The following is a 26,463-nucleotide window of genomic DNA, read 5'->3' as shown; positions in this document are numbered from 1 at the left end:
AAAATATCGTTTTACTTTTTGTGGTATGAAATTTTCCCCCTCATTAATGTAGCCACAAGGGGGCACAAGCCAGTGTCTTATTGTGCAGGTCCCAAGCTCGGATAAATACAGAGGGTAGTGTCAGGAAGGGCATCCGACGTAAACATTGCCAAAACAAATATGCAAATCAAAACTCTGAATCCCATACCGGATCGGTAGTAACAATGGCCGCCATTGGTACTGTTGACAGGGTGCCAGTGGAAAATTGACTACTGTTGGTCGAAGAAGGAGAGGAGGGAGGTGTGCCTAGAGGAAAAGAGAGAAATGGAACGCCAAGAGTATAGAACTAAGAGTAGGAACTTTGAATGTAGGAACAATGACAGGTAAAGGTCGAGAGCTAGTTGACATGGTGCAGAGAAGGAAGGTAGACATACTGTGTGTTCAGGAGACGAGGTGGAAAGGGAGCAAGGCTAGAAGCTTAGGGTCAGGGTTTAAGTTGTTCTATCATGGTGAAGACAGAAAGAGAAATGGAGTTGGGGTTATCTTAAAAGAGGAGTTTGTTAGGAATGTCTTAAAAGTAAAAAGAGTATCAGATAGAATGATGAGTCTGAAGCTAGAAATTGAAAGCGTGATGTTCAATGTTGTTTGTGGGTATGCCCCACAAGTAGGATGTGAGCTGGCGGAGAAGGAGAAATTTTGGTTGGACTTTGATGAAGTCATACAGAACATCCAGAGAAGTGAGAGGGTTGTAATTGGTGGAGACTTCAATGGACATGTTGGCGCAGGAAATAAAGATGGTGGTTGAGTTTGCTAAGAGAATGGAAATGGTTATTGTGAATACTTTCTTTCAGAAGAGACAGGAGCATAGGGTGACCTACAAGAGTGGAAGCAGAAGTACACAGGTAGACTACATTTTGTGTCAACGGCGCCATCTAAAGGAAATCAGTGACTGCAAAGTAGTGGTCGGTGAGAGTGTAGCCAGACAACATCGGTTGGTGGTGTGGAGGATGACGCTGGCAGTGAGGAAGATGAAGAAACCAAAGGCTGAAGTGAGGACAAAATGGTGGAAGTTGAAAAAGGAAGAGTGACATTTAGGAAGGAGGCAAGACAAGCACTGGGTGAGCAAGAGGTCCTTCCAGATGACTGGCAAACTACAGCGAACATAATCAGAGACTCAGGTCGGAAAGTACTTGGTGTATCGAGTGGAAGAAAGGTAGATAAGGAGACTTGGTGGTGGAATGGGGAGGTGCAGGAGTGTACAGAGAAAGAGGTTAGCAAAGAAGAAATGGGACACTGAGAGGACGGACGAGAGTAGACAGCAGTACAATGAGATGCAGCGCACAGTTGAGGTAAAGGTGACAAATGCCAAACAAGAGGCCTATGATGACTTGTATGCTCGGCTGGACACCAAGAAAGGCGAGACTGATCTTTACAGGCTGGCGAAACAGAGAGACAAAGATGGTAAGGACGAAGCCGCGTTATAATCTCCACCCACCCGTTCCCGCTGTTGAGGGTTAACCTGGCCGCTGCCTCTCTCTGGACGTTGCTGTTCGATATCATGTTGCTTCTCCATCGACCTGTTGGACGGCTGCAGTACTCGGCGGCGGAGCTGCTCAAGTTCCGATCCCAATGGGCGGCCTGCCACCGGCGATTATCCACTTCCCGGAAATCGCTTGTCGCCCTTTGCGGAGGTATATCCACTGCGGATCACGTCGAGACTTTCACCTCGATAGCTCCAAGGATATCACCTCCCTGTGGTCATCCGTCCGCCAGCCGCACAGAAGGAGCAGCCGCCCTAGTGGATCACCATATGTTAGCCGGCTTGGCTAGGTCGGCTAATGCGCCTCGAAGTGGAGACGCCACCTGCCTCAACTTCGGCCTGCTCAACATCCGCTCGCTTATGTGAAAGGGGTGTCTTATCCAGGACATGCTAAGTGACCGTCTTCTTCTTCTTTTCCTTTCAGCTTTTCCCTTCAAGGGGTGCAAATCAGCAAATTCACATCACACATCAAATTCCACAGCAAATCAGTGTCCTCCATCTTTAGACATCCTAAGTGACCGTATGCTTGACTTTTTCTGTATTAATGAGAGCTGGCAAACGGCGGGAGACTTCTCCCAGCTCAACGACGCGACTCTGGCAGGCTTTGTTTACATTTCTAAGCCCCGCCTCTCAGGCCGCGGAGGTGGTCTCGCGACAATTTACCGCGAGAACTGGAAAGTCCTCCAAGTTTCACTCCCGGAAACCCTATCATTTGAATGCCGTGCATTTAAAATTTCCGGACCCTATCCCACAATCATAGCGGCTGTATACCGTGCACCGAAACCACACTGTGACTTTCTAAAAGAATTCTGTGATTTCCTCACACACCTCTCCACTCTGTCACCAAATATAATTATTCTCTGGGACATTTCCACTCTTCCCCTGACATTTCCACTCTTCCCCTCACCAAAGACTTCACCTCCTCACTTGACAGCTTTGGTCTGCATCAATTCTCGGATTTCCTCACCCACATAAAAGGCCACACCCTGGACCTCATTTGCATTTCTGGCCTTACCCCAACGAATTGCACAGCAAACAAACATCCTGTAATAGACCATTTCCTGGTTTCATTCAACGTTTCCATTACCCTCTCCCTCCCCAAACCATCCCGCATCATCACATATCGCAACATCAAGGACATCAACACTGCCACCCTCACCGAGATGATTGCCACCCTGACTCCAGACTACAACTCCTCCCCTGTTGAACTTGTTTCCCGATACAACGCTGACCTCACGAACATCCTCAACGCCCTTGCGCCTGTAAAGTCCCGATCTGTCCAATTCACCCGGTCCGCCCCTTGGTTCACAGCCCATCTCCGCTCCATCAAGACTAAAACTCGGCAACTGGAAAGACTTTACAGGAAGACCGATCTCACTACTCACAAGGACATGTACACAGCTCACCTCACCCATTACAAGGACTTTAACTCATGCGCAAAAGCGCGATACTACTCTGGACTCATTGACTCAAATCCTGGGAACACATGGGTCCTCTTTTCCCTATATAACAAAATCATACAACCTCCTATCTCTCTCCCCTCACACTTTTATTTCTCTGATACCTGCAACACTCTGCTTATGTTTTTTAGTGAAAAGGTCAACAAAATCCATCAGCACCTCGGCTCCTCTGACCCCCCCAACCCCCGTCTCCCCACCTTTGGATTGGATTGGATTGGATATGCCTTTATTAGTCTCACAGTGGAGAAATTTACATTTCACAGCAGCAAAGTGATGAAAGGAATGAAGGAATGATGAAGGAATTTCTACTCCTTCCCAACTGCTATCCGCTTTTGAACTCCCCCATCCCTCTATAATCTCAGACATAATCACCAAATCCAAGAATTCCTCCTGTCAGCTCGATCCCCTCCCGACCATCCTTAGCAAGTCCTGCCTACCCTCTCTTCACCCATTTATTTCAACCATTATTCACTCCTCATTATAAACTGGAATTGTTCCTATCTCACTCAAAACCGCAGCTGTTACTCCAATCCTGAAAAAACCTGGCTCAGATGCAAACGATTTCAATAACTTACGTCCAATTTCCCATCTTCCATTAATCGCCAAAATCCTTGAAAAAACTGTTGCCTCCCAGCTTCACTCTCACCTCACTCACAATAACTTTTACAAACAATTCAGTCTGGTTTCCGCCCCCGCCACAGTACTGAATCAGCTCATAAAACTCACGAATGATCTTTTCATGGCAGCCGATGCCGGTTCACTCTCCAACCTCATCCTTCGTGACCTGACCGCGGCTTTTGACACCATTTCCCACCCCATCCTCCTTGACAGACTTTCCACCCTAGACATCACACACACCCCACTTTGCTGGTTTCACTCCTATCTCTCTGATCGCTCACAATTTATCCAAATCAACTCGTTAGCCTCACGGTCCTCTCCTTTGTCCTCTGGTGTGCCCCAAGGGTCTGTCCTGGGGCCCCTTCTCTCTATTACCTACCTTCTTCCTCTTGGCAATATTTTCCGCAATTTTGGCATTCACTTTCACTGCTTCGCGGATGACACCCAACTCTACCTCTCCATGAAACCCGACGCCTCTCTTCCACCTTCATCCCTTTCACTTTGCCTTTCATAAATTAAATCCAAAGCAAACCGTTTTTCTCTCACCCTTGACAGTTCAACCGTGCCCCCCTCCCTTCAGGTCAAGAGCCTGGGTGTCATCCTCGATAGCTCACTGTCTTTTCACTCCCATATAAATAACATAACTCGGTCTGCTTATTTCCACCTCCGTAATATTAACCCTCTCCGTCCCTCGCTCACCCCTCACTCCGCGGCTATCCTTATCCACAGTCTCATCACCTCCCGCATCGATTATTGTAACTCACTTCTCTTCGGTGTCAATCAGAAATTTCTCCATAAACTCCAACTCGTCCAAGATTCTTCAGCCCGGATCATCACTAAAACCCCCTCCTTTCACCACATCACTCCTGTCCTCCAGCAGCTCCACTGGCTCCCTGTTAAACATTGGATCGAATTCAAAATACTTCTGTTTACATTCAAAGCCATCCATAACCTTGCCCCTCCCTATCTGTCTGACCTGCTTCAAATCTCCCTCTCGGTCCCTCAAATCATCATCCTCCCTTCACCTCTATGTGCCCTCTGCCCGTCTCACCACGATGGGATGCAGAGCTTTCAGCCGCTCTGCTCCCAAACTCTGGAATTCACTTCCATCCAACATCCATAATATTGACTCCCTCCCTATTTTTAAGTCCCACCTCAAAACCCATCTGTTTAAAATTGCTTTCAATGTCTAGTTCAATCTTTTATTTTATTATTTGTCATTTTACTTATGGTTTTATTGTTGTGTGCTTTGTTTTTATTGTAAAGTGTCCTTGGGTGTTTTGAAAGGCGCTTGAAATTAAATGTATTATTATTATTATTATTATTATTATTATTATTATTATTATTATTATTATTATTATTATTATTATTATTATTATTATTATTGTGATTTTTTTTTCTGTCACATTGGCTGGGAAATACTAGTTATAGTTTTATAGTTGATTGAATGATGACGATGATTACCGTAATCACATTGTGTTTTGTCCCCATAGGCAATTCTTTATTGAAGAGCTGGAAGAGAGCATAATGTTCTACAGCAACCAAAACCGCATGCTGAAGCTCTTGTTTGCCATGCACAATCTGCTGGCAGCCAACTCAGACCTAGTTTGTTATTTCATCATCATTTTGAATAATGTGGTCAATGCTTCTGTGATATCACTTGTACTGCCAATAATGGTCTTTCTATGGGCTATGTTGACTGTTCCAAGACCAACGAAAACATTTTGGATGACTGCCATTATCTACACAGAGGTATGTAATGTAATGAAATGGCTATGCAGAACATAAAATGCAGTTTTTAAATCGTGATTTTTATTTATTAAGGACCAATTACAATTCGAAGCTAGCCCTGTCTGAAAACGCATTTCCCACCCTTGCTAAATGACAAAGTTATTGTGGCTAATCTAATTTACGGGGAAGCTGCATTTATTTGAAATGACCACACCAAGCCTGACTTATTCCCTCAGACACATTCAATCAAGGGTGGCTCAGTGGTCGATCGGTTCACGTGTTGACCTCACAGTGCAGAGGTCATAGCACACTTCACAACCCTTGAAGTGAAAATAACCGATTCAGAAAATGGATTGATGGATGGGATGGGAATCTGTAAAATGTTCACTCAGACAAACAACTGTCGAAAAATATTTACTGAAAAACAAACCTGAACCGGTTGCCAGCTATTCACAGGGCACACAAAAACCAACACAGACACAAACATTCACACTCACACCTAGCGAGAATTTGGAGGGTTCAATCAGCCTGCCGTATATGTTCTTGGAATGTGGGAGGAAACCGGAACATCCGGAGAAAACCCATCCAAGCATGGGAGAACATGCAAACTCAATACAAGAAGGCTGGAGCTGGAATTTAACCCAGTGGCTCTGCAGTATGAAGTTGACCTGCTAAGAAATATGTCTGGATGTCTATGCCTCTCTCCAGGTGACGGTCGTGGTGAAATACCTTTTTCAGTTTGGATTTTTCCCCTGGAACAGTGTTTATGAGATTACTTTAAATGAAGAGAAGCCTTTTTTCCCCCCTCGCATACTGGGTGTGGAGAAGACAGACACCTATTTTAGATATGACCTCCTTCAACTGCTGGCTCTGTTCTTCCATAGATCTTTGCTCATGGTAAGTCTTTTTTTTATTTAAAGGACAACCGACACCATTTTTTTCTTTCCTAACTGACATCAGAAAAACTTTTATACCATCTAAAATACCCAAAACACGCAGGCTGATATTTTTAGTCAAATGCAAAACATCAATAGAAATGACTTAAAGTGTCCCAAAACTGCCTCAAGATGAGCTCAAGAAATGCAGAGATACAGACAGTCCCGCCCCCTTGTTCGTGACATCACACCAGGATACACAGTCACAAACTGCCCTGCTCAAGAATCAAAACAATGGCTTCAGAGAGTTCAGATTCGGAGACAATGCTTTCTTGTTACTCATCCAGTTATGAATATGATTCAAATAGTTCTGAAGAGGAAAGCATAAATGTTTGCAATCGATTCAAGAAGTCCTTCCGTATCAATTCGAGCCGTCTGGACTCCAATGTAGCGTCCCAGAAAATGCACAAGATGGCGCACAGGCTCTGTTGGAAATGGGCTGATTTTTCTGCTATTAATCTGTGTCAATTTAACACCTTCTTTATGCGTTTCTCGCAATTGGTCTCGGTGCGACACACAACCATTCACCATCGCGTTATTTATGTAGTTTTACTTCTAATTTCGATCAACACTGTGTTTTCAGGCGAAAAAAAAGTGCAACATCATGATAATCTTATGTAACATCGTACTTTCAAAAGCTGTTCCTCATCAAACTCTCTTTGGAGAAGCAGACAATGTCTCTTTGCAACACTGTACTAATTAACTAGTTGTCACATGACCCCATCTTAATCCTTTCATGCCCCTTGTAACCTAATAATATGATAAGCTGTCTGGCGTAATAACCACTGTCCCTGAAAGGGTTACGTTACTGCTAATAAACGTGAGCGATTTGTCACAATGTTGGCCAATCCCCTTTGGAACTTATTGATACAAGTTGTCGATTGGCTTTTTCTCTCATGAAACATTTTTCATGATAACGGATCAAAAATCAAGGGTTTGTGTTTTGTATCTTTTCCTCCTTTTGTAATATTTCATCCATGGCTTTAAAATTATGGAATTTTGAAAGTTTTGGACTTTGGGGTTTCCACTATGTCAAGTGTTGCTCTCACAGTATCTTTATGTGAATACAGCGTTATGGATTGTGGGACCAAAAAGACCCCATGGTGGAACAAAGTAATTTACCCTGTGATGATAAGCAGGGAAAAGGCAAAAACAAGGACGATGGATTAAAGTCTGTGTCGACCACAGAAAATCTAAATATCACTGAGCTGGAGCAACATGAAACGGTATGTGGGAATAAGAGGAACTAAAATCTATTACGGACATTGGCCGCCTGAGTTGATTTATTTTTATGAAGATCTTGAACTAGTTTTCTGTCCAGCTCTTTCCAGCTCACTCATCAGCATCCCTGGACGGACAAGAAAGTGTTTCGGGATTGATTCATTCCAGAAGGCTGAAAAAAGGCGATGCTAGTGGGGGCAGAGAAGAGGTCTTTGAGGAAATCACACACAAAAGAAGTGGCCTCCAGTTACGAAAGAAACCCAAAGACTTTAAGAAACAGACCTCGCAAGGTTTGTGTAGTATGGAATTGCACTTAAAGGACAACCGACGTCACTTTTTTGTTTTCTAACTGACGTCAGAAAAACGTTTTATAGCATCTAAAACACCCAAAACACGCAGTATGATATTTTTATTCAAATGCAAAACACCAATAAAAATGACTTAAAGTGTCCAAAATCTGCAAAAAATTGAGCTGCGAATTGGGCATTTTCAGAAAGTCCCGCCCCCAGTTCGTGACGTCACGCCAAGACGTCGTGCCTTGCTGGAGAATCAAAACAATGGCTTCAGATTCGGAGAATATGCTTTCTTGTTACACATCCAGTTATGAATATGATTCAAATAGTTCTGAAGAGGAAAGCATACATGTTTGCAATTGATTAAAGAATTTATTCCGTGCCGTTTTGAGGCAACATTGGGGGAAATGTCTCACCCAAAAAGAGTCAGAAAATGGCGACCTCCTGTGAGGAATTAATCAGCCCGTTTCCACAGGCTGATAAATTCCTTCCATGGAGCTTGGACGCCCTCTTCTGGCTCTTTCTGGTGCAACACGAGGTTTTCAGACCAAACAAGCATTGATGTGAGGGAAGGACTGCTACAACGTGTCCTTTTTTTTCGGTCAGGGGCATTCCTTCAGTGACGTCACGTACGGACTCGTCACCCAAAATGCATTGTGTGTTACTTTCTCGGTCAGGGGCATCCCTGACCGTCACCAACTCAAAAACAAGACTTCCAGAATATTCAGCACGAGTCTTAAAACATAAAATATAGCTATATGCGGTGGAATCTTTGTAAAATACACTCAGTAGAAGTCATTTGAAGCCATTTTACAAATTATGGACACAACTTGTCCGGAGACGTCGGTTGTCCTTTAAAAGGTATATATATTTTTTTACTTTCAGTAATAACTCCCATGATATGTATGCATTTATTCCTAATTGTTAAAAAATACTTCTGAGGCACATCAGGATTTTGACTTAGTTCATGGACTTTTATTCCTTTTAAGCTACAGTGATACCTCCGCTTATGAACGCCTTGGCTTACGAACTTTTCGGCTGACGAACATTACATTCACGTGAATGTAATCTTGTCATACAAACGTCTGTGTAAGCTCTCAGTCGTACAGGAGTGGTCCATCGATGAGAAGGTTTCTTCAGCCGTCATCTGTACAAAAGTGAAGGTTTCGGACGTTTCGCCTCCTATCCAAGAGGCTTCGTCAGCGAACTAAAGTCTGACTGGTCGTATCGGCCCCATTTATATATCCCTAATGTCCAGACCTGGTGGCGCCGGACACAGCTATGATAGGTCCCTACTCTCAGGTTGGGGGGGGCGCGGGACCCCCCCCTGTGGCCCCACTGATTGTTCCTACATTCCTGACTAACGATTGGCCTATTACCCCCACTCCCCCCGGTATCACCTCATCAGCATAACGACCCTCATCAGCATTGCGAAAGTTGCCTAACCTGTTTTGCCTGAGCAGGCTATTGTATGAACGATCCAAATTGAACCTCACACCACCAGACCGGTTTAATGAAGGATTTTGTTGTTTTATAAGAATCGCCTCCTTTACCCCCCTTTCAAACCATCTATGTTCTTTCGCTAAGATTTTAACCTCATTGTCGTCAAACTGCTCTTTGCTCACCAAATGAAAAACAAAGTAATGTAGTTTATTCCATACATTGTAAGAATGAAAATTGTAAAGAGCAGTACATTGGGGAGACTCAACAAATTCTCAAAAAAAGACTTTATCAACATCGCAGGGATAATACTAGTGGGCCTCAATCGGCAGTACATTTGCACCTAAAAGCTAGCAACCACTCATTTGACGACAATGAGGTTAAAATCTTAGCGAAAGAACATAGATGGTTTGAAAGGGGGGTAAAGGAGGCGATTCTTATAAAACAACAAAATCCTTCATTAAACCGGTCTGGTGGTGTGAGGTTCAATTTGGATCGTTCATACAATAGCCTGCTCAGGCAAAACAGGTTAGGCAACTTTCGCAATGCTGATGAGGGTCGTTATGCTGATGAGGTGATACCGGGGGGAGTGGGGGTAATAGGCCAATCGTTAGTCAGGAATGTAGGAACAATCAGTGGGGCCACAGGGGGGGGTCCCGCGCCCCCCCCCCCCAACCTGAGAGTAGGGACCTATCATAGCTGTGTCCGGCGCCACCAGGTCTGGACATTAGGGATATATAAATGGGGCCGATACGACCAGTCAGACTTTAGTTCGCTGACGAAGCCTCTTGGATAGGAGGTGAAACGTCCGAAACCTTCACTTTTGTACAGATGACGGCTGAAGAAACCTTCTCATCCTTGTCATACAAACTATTTTTCGGGATACACACAGAGCGCCACAATGAGTGATGTGTCGTAGGCAAACGAGCCGTTCTCCTAACAAGGATATGGCAGCCGACTTTTTTGGTCCTCTATTCCCCGCCTCCAGTCTTTAGTTGAAACCGCACGTGATTGGTCACAGCAGTGGGGGGGGGGGGGAGTAGAGAAACACAGACGACAGAGAGAGTGAGAAAATTGATAGAAAACAGTGAAATTTGGACTTGTTTCAACTTTATTGATAGTTCAAAGGCAGAGTGTAAACTGCAAGGTTAAAATATCCCATCAATCAGGCTCCACAAATAACCCGCACAAGCCATCTGTACAATTTGAAGAGAAAGGACAAGCAAGGGAATCAGCTATCAATGAAGTTTCTAGTGTGTTTGCCTGCATCTGTTGCTGTTGCAATATCACAACTTCCAAGATGTACAACACAGAGCTCCTTGAGACACTTTATGAAAAAAAGCTATCAACCCAGCTAAACAGAACAAAATTGATGAGGAACTAGGTAAAATTATTGCAGAGAAAGCACAGCAACTTTACTCGGTTATCGTCAAGAGGTAACCTGGAAGTGCCTCATCCATTGATGATTTCGAGGCTGGCCACTGAGGTTCGAAAATGTTCAGCGTCATACAGGGATTCATAGTGTCATTCGTCATGGTCAGGCAGCCAGTCCTGACGATAAAGCTGCCAAAGCTTACAAGGAATCATTCCTCAAGATGGTGGAAGAAGAAGGCTACGTTCCTCAAGTGTTTAATGCTGATGAAACCGGCCACTCCATTTCATCAAGCCATCAATGACCATCACAAAGATAAATAAAATGACTTTATTATACAGTAGAGTGTATTTCTTACATTACAATACAATAGCACTTTTATTATACATAAAACAAGATATATTTTGTGTAGTTTTAAGGCTTATTTAGTAGAAAATCATGTTTTATGGGGACCTGGGAACGGATTATTCTAATTTTAATGGTTTCCTATGGGAAATGAATGTTTGGGATACACACTTTTTGCCTTACACACTGTCTGGGAATCAATTAAGTTCGTAAGCCAAGGTATTACAATACTTGGAAAGAGTCATAGTCGATTTTGTTGCTTCAGTAGAGAATGTAAGTTTGTATGCTATTTATTTCTATTTTCTGGTTCACCTACATGTGGCTGCTGTTGCCATCCCAGTGAATTCCACCACTGAAAACATGGAACCCAACAAAAACCTTATGACCAGGAAGAGGAAAGTCAGAAGGAAGGAAGGAGCCAGCTATAGCATACAGACCGTCATACGCAAGCTAAAACACGCATTTACCTGTGGGTTAGTTAACATGATTTCTAAGCCGCCAACCTATTCCGTGACTGCATTCTCCCTTATCTATATATCAATGTGGAAATCTTTTGCGTGGCCAACTCTCTCTCTCTCTCTCTCTCTCTCTCTCTCTCTCTCTCTCTCTCTTTTCTCTCTGTCTACCCCCCTCTATGTCTCCTCCCCATCCCTTCCCGCGCTTGCTGCAAAATGAGCTCATAACACTATCCAGTGTGAGTCCTGGGGCAAGACCCTTCACACTAATGCCTACCTCATACAATGATGAGAGATAATGAAACGGATGACATGACGTCGCCGTATATATATATATATATATATATAAAACATGCCGGCACGGACTTCTTCAGATCAGCCACTCAAGTTATGGTCCATGTAATCCCATGTAAGGGATTCTCCTCCGATGATGGTACCTTTTTCAGCACCATATCCTCTGTTTCCCATCCAACCAGTTCAAGCCACGATCCGTCGAGCTCGCTTACAATTGGCTGTGGAGACTATTTGGGTAGGGAGGAGATCCCTCTTCCCTGTTGATGTCCCAGGAGGACGTGATTCTTAACAAAGTGTAATTTTATGCAGTAATGGCTTACTGAAGACCCAACGTAGCCACCAGGGGACACAAGCTAGTGTCTTACTGTGTCGGTCCTAAGCCCGGATAAATACATTTTGAGGATTGTGTCAGGAAGGGCATCCGACGTAAAATTTTTGCCAAAACAAATATGAGAATCAAACCTCTGAATCTAATACCGGATCGGCTGAGGCCCAGGTTAACAACGACCGCCATTGGCACTGTTGACCTTCGGGGTGCCGGTGGATATAGGATCAATAGGTGTGAATTTATTTTACGACTGTTAGAACGTATGAATTTTATACTTCCCCGTTAAGTATTTGACTTAAACGTACATTCCATACAAAATATAGCACTGAACCAACTTATGATCAAACTCACCTTACAAACGACCGCTCGGAACGTATCTCGTTCGTAAGGTGGGGAGCGCCTTTACTTTGAATTCAATTTAACTTTGTGGTATCGCATTCCAAATCATGCTTCTTTGCTTGGTAGCATAATCAAATGTACACACTACCTAGAAATATGGACATTTGATATGAAATGAAAATCTTTTCAAATATAAAGAAATTGACCACACTGTTATATACAGTTAATAGGAAGTGTAATACATCTGCCTCTCTTTAACAGAATCCAAGGACTTTTCAAGTGCATTCAGGGATTCTTCTTAGATACTCTCCAAGCTGAATACCGTGTTGCCACTGATGTCTACGCACTCATGTTCCTGACTGATAGTATTGACTTCATCATAATTGTCTTTGGATTTTGGGCTTTTGGGGTGAGTAAAAGATATCCATCCGTCCTTTTTACGCGACTTATTCTTAGTCTACTCACTGTGCCAGAATCACTTCCTAGGAAAAACTTCCTCACCAGTAAACCCGAAGTCCTCCTTTCCCTTTTCTATAAGAGATTAGAGATATCCAGTAATCAATCCATATTCAGGGACTCTCTGAGAATTACTTTGCTGAAGTCGAGCCGAAAGCACATAAAAATGAATGGAACTAAATTGAAAACTCAAAACATTCTCCTAGTGTCAGATCATTTTAGGCAGAGAGAGGTGCAAACGCCCAAAAATAGGCATACGATGACTTGTATTCATGTTGGACAGTAAAGAAGGAGAGGAAGACATATAAAGGTTGCTCAGACAGACACAGATGGGAAGAATGGTGAGCAGGTTAGGATAGAGAGAGAAATGTGTTCACTGAGAACAAACTGTCTCAAAGACGCGGCGCGGCGCCGGCCCCAACACGGCGTTCTGATCGTGGTGATCCCGCGCGTGCCGACGGCATTATTGGGAATTCAAACCCAGCCTAGTACAATGTAGTGTACATCAAAAGATTTTGGTTAATCACAATAGTTCTTGTGGTTTTTACCCTAGAAACACAGCGCAGCAGCTGATATTGCCTCCACCTTGTCAGAGGACCATGTTCCTGAAGCATTTCTGGTGATGCTTCTCATCCAGTTCACTACCATGATCATCGACAGAGCTTTGTACCTGCGTAAGGCTGTCTTGGGGAAACTCATTTTCCAGGTTCAGTTTATTTATTATTATATTCCATGGTTCGATTCTGAAGAAGTCAAAAACTGTGTAAAGTATTTAAAAAGTGTCTTCAACATTTTCCTGACATTTACCATATGTGAGATTGGAAATCCATTGTTCTCCTCTTTTCACCATTCTTAAACGTGTTTGTCAGATCAAAGCACTTTGAAATATGAGTATGGACACGCCAAAAATGTGTTCTTTTATGAACAGTTACAACAGGGCTGGGATTTCTGGTTCCTCCGGAGCCTTATTTTGCCGGTTATAGATCTTTCTTTATGACAACACACCTGATTCCAATGATCAACTCAACACCCAGCTCAATCGAAGCCTGAAAAGATCATAATCAAGAGAGATCTAAAACAAGAAGGGAATGGCTCTTGAATTTCCTACCCCTGTTCTATAATATTCTAAATAGAACAAACACATCATGGGGTTTGGTATCCTGTTTCCCAAAAGCACCCACCAAAGAGCTTCTCAAGGGACAGAGTCAAATGCCTTCTCCAATTCCTCAGAACGCATGTAGACAGATTTGTCCAACTCTAATGCAACCACAAGGACCCTGCCGAGGGTGTGGAGCCAGGTACACTGTACGACAGCTGGGATGAGACAGACACTGCCTATCTTGGGTCTGAGATTGGACTCCCACTACACACTCCTCCAGAGACCATGAGTAGACCTTACATTCAAGGGTAATTTCTCAATTTGGAACAAACCCTCCAATACGCCTTCCCAAAAGAGACACCAGCATCTCCTTCTGCCAATCCAGAATCACCATCAGCAATGTCTACAACATTCTGCGGAGGGGTGTTAACTGCAACACATAACACCTGACATATTTCTCCAGCCATACCAGCCGGCCTGGGCACGCTTCTTTACCTCTTTTGCACACTCTCTGGACAGTTGACCCCAAGTACTTAAAATCCTCCACCTTCTTTATCACTTCTCCCTGTAGCATCACTCTTGCACTTGGATCACTCTCATTCACACATATATTCTGTCTTGCTGCGACTGATCTTCATTCCTCTCCTTTCCAGGGCATACCTCCACATCCCTACTTTCTCCCCCACCTGTTCCCTGTTCTCGCTACAGATCACAATGTCATCTGCAAACATCATGGTCCAAGGAGATTTTTTTAGTTTTTTTTTAGATTTTTTTTTTGTCTAACATCGTCTGTCAGCCTGTCCATCACCATAGCGAATAAGAAGGGGCTCAGAGCTGACCCCTGGTGGAGTCCCATCTCCACCTTGAATTCCTCTGTCACACCAACAGCACACCTCACAACTGTCTTCCAGTCATGAAACATGTCTTGCACCGCTCTGACATACTTTTCTGTCACTCCAGACTTCCTCATGCAATACCACAGCTCTTCTCTGGGCACCCTGTCATACGTATTCTCCAGATTTACAAAGACACAATGCAATTCCTTCTGACCTTCTCTGTACTTCTCTATCAGCATTCTTAAAGGACAACCGACATCTCCGGACAAGTTGTGTCCATAATTTGTAAAATTACTTTAAATGACTTCTACTGAGCGTATTTTACAAAGATTCCACCGCATATAGCTATAATTTAAGTTTTAAGACTCGCGCTGAATACTCCGGAAGTCTTGTTTTTGAGTTGGTGACGAGTCCTCACCCTACGTCACTGAAGGAACGCCCCTCACCGAGAAAGGACATACCTTGCATCACCTCAATGCATTTTGCGGTACTTTGTTTGGTCTTGAAAACTTCGTGTTGATCCGTGTTGATGACGAAATTAGAAGGAAAACACCTAAATAACGCGATGGTGAATCGTTGTGTGTTGCGCCAAGACTTCTACAGTGTATTTGATGTTCGCTTACAAAACGTCCCAGGAGACAATTTACACTGAGCTTTTTCGCCCTCTTCTGCCTTTTTTGGGTACTGGGAGTACTAAAGAGTTTGTCACTACATTTCTCTCCAGATGCATCAAAGTGACCGGAATAAATTATTTAATCGATTGCAAACATGTATGCTTTCCTCTTCAGAACTATTTGAATCACATTCATAACTGGATGATAACAAGAAAGCATATTTTCCGAATCTGAAGCCATTGTTTTGATTCTCCAGCAAGGCAAGACGTCTTGGGGTGACACCACGAACAAGGGGGCGGGACCTTCTGAAACTGGCCACTTCCGGGTTCAATTTGAAGTACAGTGAGACCTCAACTTACAAACACCTTAACGTACAAACTTTTCGTCTTACAAACGTCAAATTTATGAAAATTAAACCTTATAATAAGCACTATTTTCATAATACACACCCACCACGGCTGGCGGAGTGATCTTCGGCAGAAGCACACGACCGAACAGCACCAACAGTCCTTATGGAAGGTGACTCTCCTTCCATAAGCCATCAACGACCATCAAAAAGGTAAATAAAACTATATTTTACAGCACAGTTTATTTCTTTAATTACAGTCCTCATACAATTCCCTTTGGCCTTTGACCTTCGACCTCCAACGCCATTCCATCAAGCCATAAATGACCATCACAAATGTAAATAAAGTGACTTTATGATACAATGCGGTGTATTTCTTTCATTGCATTACAAACACACATTTATTATACATAGAATAAGGTATATTGTGTGTAGATTTAAGGCTTATTTAGTTGAAAAGTATATTTTATGGAAACCCGGGAACGGATTATTCCCATTTTAATGGTTTCCTATGGGAATTTGTTTTTTGAGATACACACTTTTCGCCTTACACACTCTGTCTGGGAACCAATTAAATTCGTAAATTGAGGTCTCACTGTAGTTTTTGGACACTTTAAGTCATTTTTATTGGTGTTTTGCATTTGTCAGCGTGCGTATCATATCATACTGTGTGTTTTGGGTATTTTAGATGCTATAAAACGTTTTTCTGATGTCAGTTAGGAAACAAAAAAGTGATGTCGGTTGTTCTTTAAAGCAAAAACTGCACCTGTCGTACTCTATTTTTGGCATGAAGCCATACTGCCTCTCACAAATGTTCGCTTCTGCTGTTAGTCCAGCTTCATCCACTCTTTCCCATAGTTTCATTGTGTTTCAACTTTATTCCTCTGTAGTTACTACAACCCTGCACATCTCCCTTGTTTCATAAAAATAGGCACCTGTACACTTCATCTCCAATCTTCAGGCATCTGTTCACCATCTAAGATCTTGTTGAATATTCCAGACAGCAACACCGCTGCCACCTCTCCTAGATACTTCCATACCTTGATTGGTAAACCATCAGGCCCAAGTGCCTTTTCCCCCCTTCATTGGTCGACTACAGTAACATCTTCTTTTCTTTGTTCCTTCCCATTATCCTCATTCATCAATTCTTCAAAGTACTCTTTCCATCTTGCAATCACACTACTGGCACCTGTTAATACATTCCCATCTATATCCTTAATCACCCTAACCTGCTGCAGGTTCTTACCATCTTTGTCTCTCTCGCCAGCCTGTAAAGATCAGCCTCGCCTTCTTTGCTGTCCAGCCTCGCATACAAGTCATCATAGGCCTCTTGTTTGGCCTTTGCCATCTTTACTTTAACCGTGCGCTGCATCTCCTTGTACAGCTGTCTCCTCTCGTCCGTCCATCTCAGTGTCCCACTTCTTCTTTGCTAACCTCTTGCTCTGTCTACACTCCTTCCACTCCCCAATCCACCACCTAGTCTCCTTATCTACCTTTCTTCCACTCGATACACCAAGTACTTTCCGACCTGTCTCTCTGATTATGTTCGCTGCAGTTTGCCAGTCATCTGGAATGACCTCTTGCCCATCCAGTGCGTGTCTTAACTCCTTCCTAAAAGGTATGCAACACTCTTCCTTTTTCAACTTTCACCATTTTGTCCTCACTTCTGCCTTTGGTTTCTTCATCTTCCTCACTACCAGCGTCATCCTACACACCACCAACCTATGCTATCTGGCTACACTCTCACCAACCACTGCTTTTCAGTCACTGATTTCCTTCAGATGGCTCCGTTGATACAAAATGTAGTCTATCTGTGTACTTCTGCCTCCACTCTTATAGGTCACTCTTTCGGAACCATAACATTTATTATTTCCTGTGTCTGATATTGTGTTGATTCAGTTTTCATGCCATTGGATTTTAGCCAATGTTTTCGGAATGACTGTCCCAAACCATTGTTCCTGTGTCCTTGCAAATAACAATGTAATGAAAACGGATTCACAAATGCATTGAACCATTGTTTTGCTCTTATCCAAGGTTGTTCTTGTCTTTGGGATACATCTGTGGATGTTCTTCATCCTACCTGCTGTTACTGAACGGTGAATTTCATTGTATGATTAGTTTTTCACAATGACATGGTAGCAAACCAAATGTTATTGTTCCATTATTTTCTGAATATTATAGTTTATGCTACCACTTTTTCCATTTTTAGGAGATTCAATCAGAATTTTGTGGCCCAATTGTGGTATTTTGTCAAGTGTATCTACTTTGGCCTGTCAGCATACCAAATCCGTTGCGGATACCCTACTCATATTCTTGGCAACTTCCTCACAAAAAACTACACCCACCTCAACTTGTTTCTCTTCCAAGGCCACCATGCAATCTTCAATTTTCAATGATTTTATGTTGTTAATACAGTGTATCACAGCATTTTTAAAGCAGTGTTTTAATTTAACTATAAGTGTGTTTGTGTGTGTGTGTGCGTGTGTGCGTGTGCGTGTTTGTGTGTGTGTGTGTGTGTGTGTGTGTGTGTGTGTGTGTGTGTGTGTGTGTGTGTGTGTGTGTGTGTGTGTGTGTGTGTGTGTGTGTGTGTGTGTGTGTGTGTTTGTGCTCCTGTGTGTAATGTGTGCCTGTTTGTGTAGTTTTCGACTAGTTCCTTTCCTTGTAGAGCTACGAGCAGTAATGGACTGGGTTTGGACAGATACCACTTTGTCTCTGTCCAATTGGATGTGTGTTGAGGACATTTATGCAAACATTTTCATCATCAAATGCAGCCGTGAGACAGAGAAGGTAATATTTACTTGTTCAGATTTATCAGGGCTGTTCAATTTGTTGGCCATCCTTGTTTTGTTATTTCTAAAAATTAATTTTTGCACATTGATTTTTATTTTCCTAAATATTGAAAGAATTCATCGTACCTTGATCAATGTCTTCACATAAATTGTAAATTAACATTGAACAGGTGACTGTTATCAAAGGTTATTTCAGCAAATTTCTTCAAAAAGAGTGTGTCAAGCTGGGAGGGCTTCCCATTAGTCAGTAGCCAATAGGTGGCTCTCAGTTTCAGAAAAGTTGTTGACCCCTGCTGTAGATGCTGTGTGGCTGTTTTGGTTGACATACCTCTGAAATATATGAAACAGTCAGAAATACAGTGACACCTCGGTTGACGAACCCCTTGGCTTACGAACTTTTCGGTTTATGAATGTTAAATTTATGAAAATTTTACCTTGGCATAGGAATTATTTTTTGGGATACACATGGTGCTGCCACAATGAGTGATGTGTCGTTCGCGAACGAGCCCGTTCTCCTAACAAGAAAATGGCAGCCGGCTTGTTTTGGTCCTCTATTCCCCGCCCCCAGTCCTGGGTTAAAGCCACGTGATTGGTCAAGAATGCAGCAGTGAGGGGAGGTGGTTTATACATTAAAGAGACAGGCAGACGACAGAGAGAGAGTGAGAAAATGGATAGAAAACAGTGAAATTTGGACTCGTTTCAGCTTTGATAGTTCAAAGGCAGAGAGTAGACTGCAAGGTTAAAATTCCCATCAATCAACCTCCACAGATAACCCGCACAAGCCATCCGTACACTTGATGCAAAAAGCTATCAACCCAGCTAAACAGAACACAATTGATGAGGAACAAGGTAAAATTATCGCAGAAAAAAGACAGACAAGGGATCATTCCTCAAGATGATGAAAGAAGAAGGCTACGTTCATCATCAAGTGTTTAATGCTGATGAAACCAGCCACTCCATTCCATCAAGCCATCAACGACCACCACAAAGGTCAATAAAACCACTTTATTATACGGTATATTTATTATTATAATACCATAGTACATTTATTATACATAAAATAAGTTCTATTTTGTGTAGTTTTAAGGCTTAGAAAATTAGAAAGTAGAAAATTATTTTTTATGTGCACCTGGGAACGGATTATTCTCATTTTAATGGAAATCCTCTCACAACAACAATACAAACATGGGAAATTAATTTTTGGGATACACACTTTTCGCCTCACACACTGTCTGGGAACCAATTAAGTTCGTAAGCCAAGGTATCACTGTACTGACTCAAAAAATAACCTTAAGAACATATATATGATGTGATGTGGAACAGAAACATCTTTGAATTTAGGACGCTATTCAATCTGAATTAATTTAAGAAGAGATCCTGACAAACATGTTTTTCTCTCCCAGAAATATCCCCAGCCAAAAGGACAAAAGAAAAAGAAGATGGTGAAATATGGAATGGGTGGACTCATCATCATCTTCTTAGTCTGCATAATCTGGTTTCCCCTGCTCTTCATTTCATTGGTGAGATCTGTAGTGGGTGTTGTTAACCACCCGATTGATGTCACTGTTACAGTCAAGCTGGGTGGATATGAGGTAATCAAGATGCTCACCCTTTTGCTTTTATTTATTTGTTTCTACATACAGTGATACCTCGGTTTACGAACCCCTTGGCTTACGAACTTTTCAGTTTACGAACGTTACATTTATAAACATTTTACCTTGGCATACAAACTATTTTTCGGGATACACACGGAGCGCCACAATGAGTGATGTGTCGTTCGCGAACAAGCCCGTTCTCCTACCAACAAAATGGCTGCAGACTGTTTTTGTGGTTTATTTCCCGCCCCCAGTCTTCGGTTAAAGTCACGTGAATGGTCAAGAACGCAGCAGTGAGGGTGGGTGGGTTACAGACAGAGAGAGAGTGAAGCCATCTCCAAAAAAGAAAAAGGCACCAACTTTTTTCTGTCCTCTATTCCCCGCCCCCAGTCTTCGGTTAAAGCCATGTGATTGGTCAACAACGCAGCAGATAGTTCAAAGGCAGAGTGTAGCCTGCAAGGTTAAAATGTCCCATCAATCAGGCTCCACAAACAACCCACACAAGCCATCTGTACACTTGATGCAAAAAGCTATCAACTCAGCTACACAGAACACAATTGATGAGGAACTAGATAAAATGATCGCAGAGAAAGCACCGACAAGGGATCATTCTTCAAGATGGTGAAAGAAAAAGGGTTATGTTCCTCATCAAGTGTTAAATGCTGAGGAAACCGGCCACTCCATTCCATCAAGCCATCAACGACCATCACAGAGGTAAATAAAACGACTTTATTATATAGTACAGTTTATTACTTTAATTAGAATACCATAGCACATTTATAATACATAAAATAAGGTGTATTTTGTGCAGTTTTAAGGCTTAGAAAATTAGAAAGTAGAAAATTATTCGTATTATTCTCATTTTCATGGTTTCCTATGGGAAATTAATTTTTGGGATACACACTTTTCGCCTTACACACTGTCTGGGAACCAATTAAGTTCGAAAGCCAAGGTATCACTGTATATGATAGCTGTCCATGTTAAGCGCTTATTTATAGCTTTAGCTGTTGTTAAAGCGCTATATAAATCAATATGTATTGTGTTGTATTGTCATTTGTAGTTTTATTTAGGTCTCTTTTATTGTGTGTCCGCAGCCCCTCTTTACCATGAGTGTCCAGCAGCAGTCGATCAAACCATTTACAGAGGCAGAATATGCAAAACTTGGGAAAAAGTTCGGGAACAATGCGGTGCGTGATCATTTTTGTTCTGCATGACTCAGATTTTACTGTTTTGTGCTTTCATGGTTTCTACTGTTATATATAATTATGACTCTATCTCTATCTCTATGACTCTATCGGTCGGTGGGTGTGATATATCTTATCCTGTGACTGGAAAGTGACCTTGAGAGTTTTGAAAGGCGCTTATAAGTGAAATGTTTTATTATTATTATTATTAGTAGTAGTAGTAGTAGTAGTAGTAGTAGTAGTAGTATAGTAGTAGTAGTAGTAGTAGTAGTAGTAGTAGTAGTATTATTAATATTATTAGTACAGTGGTACCTCGGTTCTCGACCATAATTTGTTCCGGGACCCTGTTCGAAAAGCGATTTTTTCGAACACCGAAACCACCTCTTTGCTCCTGTCACTTGCCTCTCCCGGCCGTTCTCCACCCGCTGTCATTCTCTAATCACGGACACAGGGCATTTATACGGTTCGCGATCACCTCGCCAATGCCGGATGATTGCCTCAACTCGCCACCGTACCTTCCTTCGATGCGCAAGTGTATCCGATTCGAGGTATTTTCCCGGCGTCCCGTAAATTTATGTCATCTTCCGAGATTGCGTAATTTTGCACCCTCGTGTGCCATTTGCTTTTTGGCGTAGTAAGCGGGTCGGATCACCCCCTGCCTTCTTACTCGCTGTGTTTTCTTTTATTTGTGAATAAACATCCTGCTTGGGTAGTATACGTCTCTGCTGCCTGCTTTGGGATCCCAAACATTCCACTACGTTCCGACGAGTCATCTGCCGTCACTCTCGCTCGGAACGTGACAGCTACAGGATGTTATTTTCTCTTCAAATATCTATCCAATGACACTTGCTCTCACTCCCACGGTCACATCACTAGATTTCACAGCCTCCTTATACTTTAATATCGTACTGATTTCGTAGATTTCGCCATGCTGCATTCCCTCGCCAGATCAGACACTTGCACACATCCTTCATATTTTGCGATTATTTCTTTCTTAAATGCAATAGTTGTACGCACTACTTTTCGTTTGTCACTTTAAGCAGCACTTACTTTCTTTGGAGGCATGATTAGGGGCTAAAACTCTTCGTACACCTATATTAAACGCGAGAGCAAAACGCAGCACATCCGCTAGCGACAACAGTTGGTCACGGAGAGAGCGATACACCCGTGCGCCGCTCAGCTCCCCACCCTCGCGTACGCACTCGCGTCGTATTGGCGTTCGAACGCCGAAGCAAGAATATCTCGAATATTTTGTTCGAACACCGATTTGTTCGAACAGTGAGGCGTTCGAGAACCGAGGTACCACTATTATTAGTATTATAAAGTATCAGCTGAAATCTGGTTGCCACAAAAAAATATAATAAAACTATTAATAATAAAATAAAATCTACCATAATCCTCCATTTTGTACCACAAAAGCTAGGACACAGCTAGCTAGCTAACATTTAGAAATGAAGGGATTCCCATTTCAAGGTAAGATCAGAGCATTGTCATCAAATGGTGAGTAGTTTTACTTTATTTGAATGTTATTGTGGCCATTTTATATTTGAATTAGTAGCGTACATTTCCGGGTTGAGTGAACGCTGGCGCATCTGGCTGCTGCTGCTCACCCACAGGAAAAAAAATGTTGTTCTTGTCCTGTGACTGTAAAGTGCACTTGAGAGTTTTGAAAGGCGCTTGTAAATACAATGCATTATTATTATTATTATTATTATTATTATTATTATTATTATTATTATTATTATTATTATTATCGATTGGTTGGTCGGCCTACAGTAATGGCAGTAATGGTTGTTTTCAAATACTCTATATGTGACGTCCGCACGAGGAGTGGTGACAAGACTCGAGGGACGCCGGAAGATAGTGGGGACGAAATACACGGTGGAGACAGTGATTCAAATGCTGCCGGTGTTCTTCTGGGGATTTGGAAAAAATGAGGATGGCATCTGAATAAACAAACACAAAGACATTGATAAAGTCCCTTAGCACATCGTTAATGAGGTTTTGGAATATGGCGGGAGCGTTGGTGAGTCCGAACGGCATCAAATATTCAAAATGCCCCAAGGGCGTTTTGAATGCGGTTTTCCACTCGCCCCCCTCTCTGATGCGAACCAGGTGATAAGCATTTCGCAGATCCAATTTCGTTAAAATGGTCGCTGATTGAAGAGGCGCGAAGGCTGAATCCATGAGGGGGAGAGCGTATTTGTTGCGAATGGTGATGTCGTTCAGACCCCGATAATTGACACACTGACGCAGGGATCTGTCTTTCTTTTCAATAAAGAAGAACCCTGCGCCGAGCGGGGAACGCGAGGGTTGGATAAGTCCCGCCGCAAGGGAAGAGTCTATGTATGCGCTCAGTGCTTCTTGTTCCGGGTGTGAGATATGGTAGAGTCTGCAGTCTGGTAGTGGAGCCCTTGGCTGCAGTTTAATGGCGCAGTCATACGGCCGGTGGAGTGGCAGGGATTGCGCGTTGTCCTTGCTGAACGTCGCCCGCAAGTCATGGTAACAATGTGGCACGCCCTCGAGACAAATCTCTTCGGGCGGGCCACCGCGGGAGGGGTCTCGCCCTGCTGTAGCCGACCGTAGGCAATTGGCATAGCAGTAGGGGCTCCAACCCTGTATGGTGGGACCCTCCCAAGATATGGAAGGGTCATGGGTACTTAGCCAAGGGAGGCCCAGTACTAACGGCATGTTGCGGGAGGGCATTACCAGGAATTGTCGATGTTCCACATGGTTACCCATGAAGAGTTTCAGTGGTGCCGTGATGCGGGTAACCTTGGCCAGTAGTCGACCATCAAGGTCGAGAATCTCCTTGGGGGTCTGGAGAATCTCGAAGTCGCAGCCCAATGATTCGGCCAGTTGGGGGTCGATGAAGCACCCATACGCCCCCGAATCCACTAGCGCCCGTAAAGCTTGGGAGTTTCACGGGCCGACAGGCAGTGAGGGCTCGCGACTACTCACGGGGGGGGGAGGAGGTGGCCGTCAGGGTAGCGAGTCGTGTCTCGACCTCCTGTAGGCGCTGAGCCAGCAAGGACGCGATGTGGGGCTTCTCCGCGATCGCTTGCGTCAGCTGGCTCGAACGCTCCGCCTGATGAGCTAAGGCAGATACGAATTTGTCGCCACCGGCGAGATCCATAGTTGGTCGGTGTATTATGTCACGTCCGCTCGAGGAGTGGTGACAAGACTCGAGGGACGCCGGAAGGTAGTGGGGATCGGATCCACAGTGGAGACAGTGATTAAAATAAAGAGTCTTTACTGAGCAACATCAAACATAACAGAACGTCGAGAGCAAGGAAGGTAGATGACTATAAACAGACCTGCGTGCGGAAGGGTGACGGGGGACTTCCAGGATTACACGACAACAACTGCACGGTAAGGGTGGCTTTTATAGCCAGAAGGCACAATTAAGGAAATGGGGAACAGGTGCGTGAGTCAGGAGAGCCAGGAAGGGAGGGGCCCGCTCCAAGGAGCAGCGGAGGAAGGGAGGGCAGGGGCATGCTCCTGGCGTCAACGAGGATGTGACACTATCAACACAGTTGAGTTTAGTTGAGACTCTTGCAAGATTTTCTGTGGCTTTTTAGATTTGTTTTACCTAAGACCAGCTGTCTAAACAAGGGCCATTCACAGAAAGATTGTGACATTTTTGCATGCACTTAAAAAAAACACTTTTATTACCCAATGAAAGAAATATATTTGTTTTCATGTGTTACTTACTTCGCTCCGCTTTGTTTGGGACGTGACAATAAATGTTTTATGCAAATAAAAACACAAGCATAAAATATATTTTACATTTCAATTGTCATGCAACCAATCAATGATAATATGAGCCCCTAGTGGATCTGCAATTTTGTAGCGTAACAATATAAATATTTGACTTTAATTTAACCCCACTTGAAACATGAAGCATAAAGTGGACATTTGTAATGATAGTAATAATTATGTCACACAGACAGTGAATTTGATGCACATGTATATAACATACATAAAGTGATCTTTAGCAGCCATCTCCATCAAATGATGACAAAGAGCCATCATCTAATAACCCCACATTTTAAACTCGAACCGAGGCGCTATATGGCTATATATATTTTAACCACAACATTTTTACCTTATTGCACTGTTGTGTGAGTCCTGAACCCTCAATGTCCTTAATCAAGATACTGAGAATTGGCTCAAATGATGCTGAGTCATTAGTAGGTAAACGAGGGAACTATATGAAGCACTTTTATTCACTTGAAAGTAGACAACAATTACTGTATTGTCAGAGATGTTCGATCCGACACTGTGGACAAAGACTGGAACCCAGAAAGATTGTTTTTTTACTGCCGGCAGGAGACGCAACTATTCATGACAGACGCCTGAATTCTGCAGCCCTCTGCCAAGCTATTTATTGAGAGTATATGCAAATTTAAGTGATAAAGTTGTAACCTGGCTAATGAGCTCTTCCTGTGAAGGAGTTTTAAGTCGTAAATTGCTCTCCTAGATGAAAATGACAGCTTAACTTGCTGTGTCTGTTAACTCAGATTGACCTCAGGCCATCTGCACCTTTTGTTTGATTGGCCAGCTAAGCATGAAACTTTTAAATATGATAACTTGTTATTCAGTCTAATCTCTATTACAGTAAAGTCTCGTTATATCGATATCGGCTATATCGATAGTACTGCTTATTACGATACTATTTCTATGAACGCAAGGAGAAAATTTACATACAGGATCGGATATATTGATAGTCCGGTTATATCGATATTTTTTCCGACTCCCGAGAATATCGATATAACGAGACTTTACTGTATGTATACAACAGAAGACACCGGAAAAGAACACATATTCTGTTTTAACACTGTTTTATGAAAGCGTCCTAAATGCAAAGATGGAACTGTTCCACATCACATCACACATATGTTCTTAATCTTATTTTTTTAAGTCAGTATTGGGTTTTATTTTGTTGTTCACATTCTTTTAAATTTGTTTTAGGTGGCCATGCAGTTCATTTCACTTTATGGTTATGAGGATGTTGTTACAGCCATGATTGAAGGCAGTTCGGGCTCAGTGTGGAGAATAAGTCCACCCAGCAGACAGGAAGTCATAAAAGAACTGCTCGGAAGTCCTTCTCATCTAACATTGCGTCTGTCTTGGAATTTCCAAAGGTAAAATATTTTCACTTCTTTTCACAACTTTTCACAAAATGTTACAC

General features: G+C 42.8%; 2 protein-coding genes across 2 annotated transcripts in view; both read left to right on the top strand.

Annotated features, from left to right (window-relative positions):
• The window catches only part of piezo1 (piezo type mechanosensitive ion channel component 1 (Er blood group)), a 106,864-nt gene that overhangs the window by 72,793 nt on the left and 7,608 nt on the right, over positions 1–26,463 (top strand). The window contains 13 exon segments of the mRNA XM_089011746.1: positions 5,091–5,349; positions 6,037–6,225; positions 7,334–7,489; positions 7,585–7,774; positions 11,275–11,407; positions 12,612–12,759; positions 13,360–13,512; positions 17,736–17,797; positions 17,911–18,069; positions 18,341–18,488; positions 19,894–20,082; positions 21,180–21,272; positions 26,244–26,416. Of these exon segments, the coding sequence (XP_088867872.1) occupies positions 5,091–5,349; positions 6,037–6,225; positions 7,334–7,489; positions 7,585–7,774; positions 11,275–11,407; positions 12,612–12,759; positions 13,360–13,512; positions 17,736–17,797; positions 17,911–18,069; positions 18,341–18,488; positions 19,894–20,082; positions 21,180–21,272; positions 26,244–26,416 (2,052 nt within the window).
• On the top strand, positions 231–4,101 carry LOC148889060 (uncharacterized). The gene is made up of 3 exons (XM_089011749.1): positions 231–1,440; positions 1,574–1,670; positions 1,753–4,101. Exons 1-3 carry the CDS (start codon positions 1,218–1,220, stop codon positions 1,883–1,885), a joined length of 453 nt encoding a protein of 150 aa, XP_088867875.1. The 5' UTR covers positions 231–1,217; the 3' UTR covers positions 1,886–4,101.

Source organism: Hippocampus bargibanti, linkage group LG13 (assembly GCF_051943395.1).
Source record: "Hippocampus bargibanti isolate YZ-2025 linkage group LG13, ASM5194339v1, whole genome shotgun sequence".
Lineage (NCBI taxonomy): Eukaryota > Metazoa > Chordata > Actinopteri > Syngnathiformes > Syngnathidae > Hippocampus > Hippocampus bargibanti.
Note: the sequence above shows the minus strand (reverse complement) of the source record. Positions and strands in the feature narration are given on the sequence as shown.

What these genes read in the sequence shown, in the direction of transcription:
- LOC148889060 (XM_089011749.1), top strand. Translation starts at nt 1,218, where the DNA reads ATGGGGAGGTGCAGGAGTGTACAGAGAAAGAGGTTAGCAAAGAAGAAA. An exon ending in GAAACAGAGAGACAAAGATG is followed by an intron (nt 1,441 to 1,573) that starts GTAAGGACGAAG and finishes GGACGGCTGCAG; the next exon opens with TACTCGGCGGCGGAGCTGCT. An exon ending in GCTTGTCGCCCTTTGCGGAG is followed by an intron (nt 1,671 to 1,752) that starts GTATATCCACTG and finishes TCCGTCCGCCAG; the next exon opens with CCGCACAGAAGGAGCAGCCG.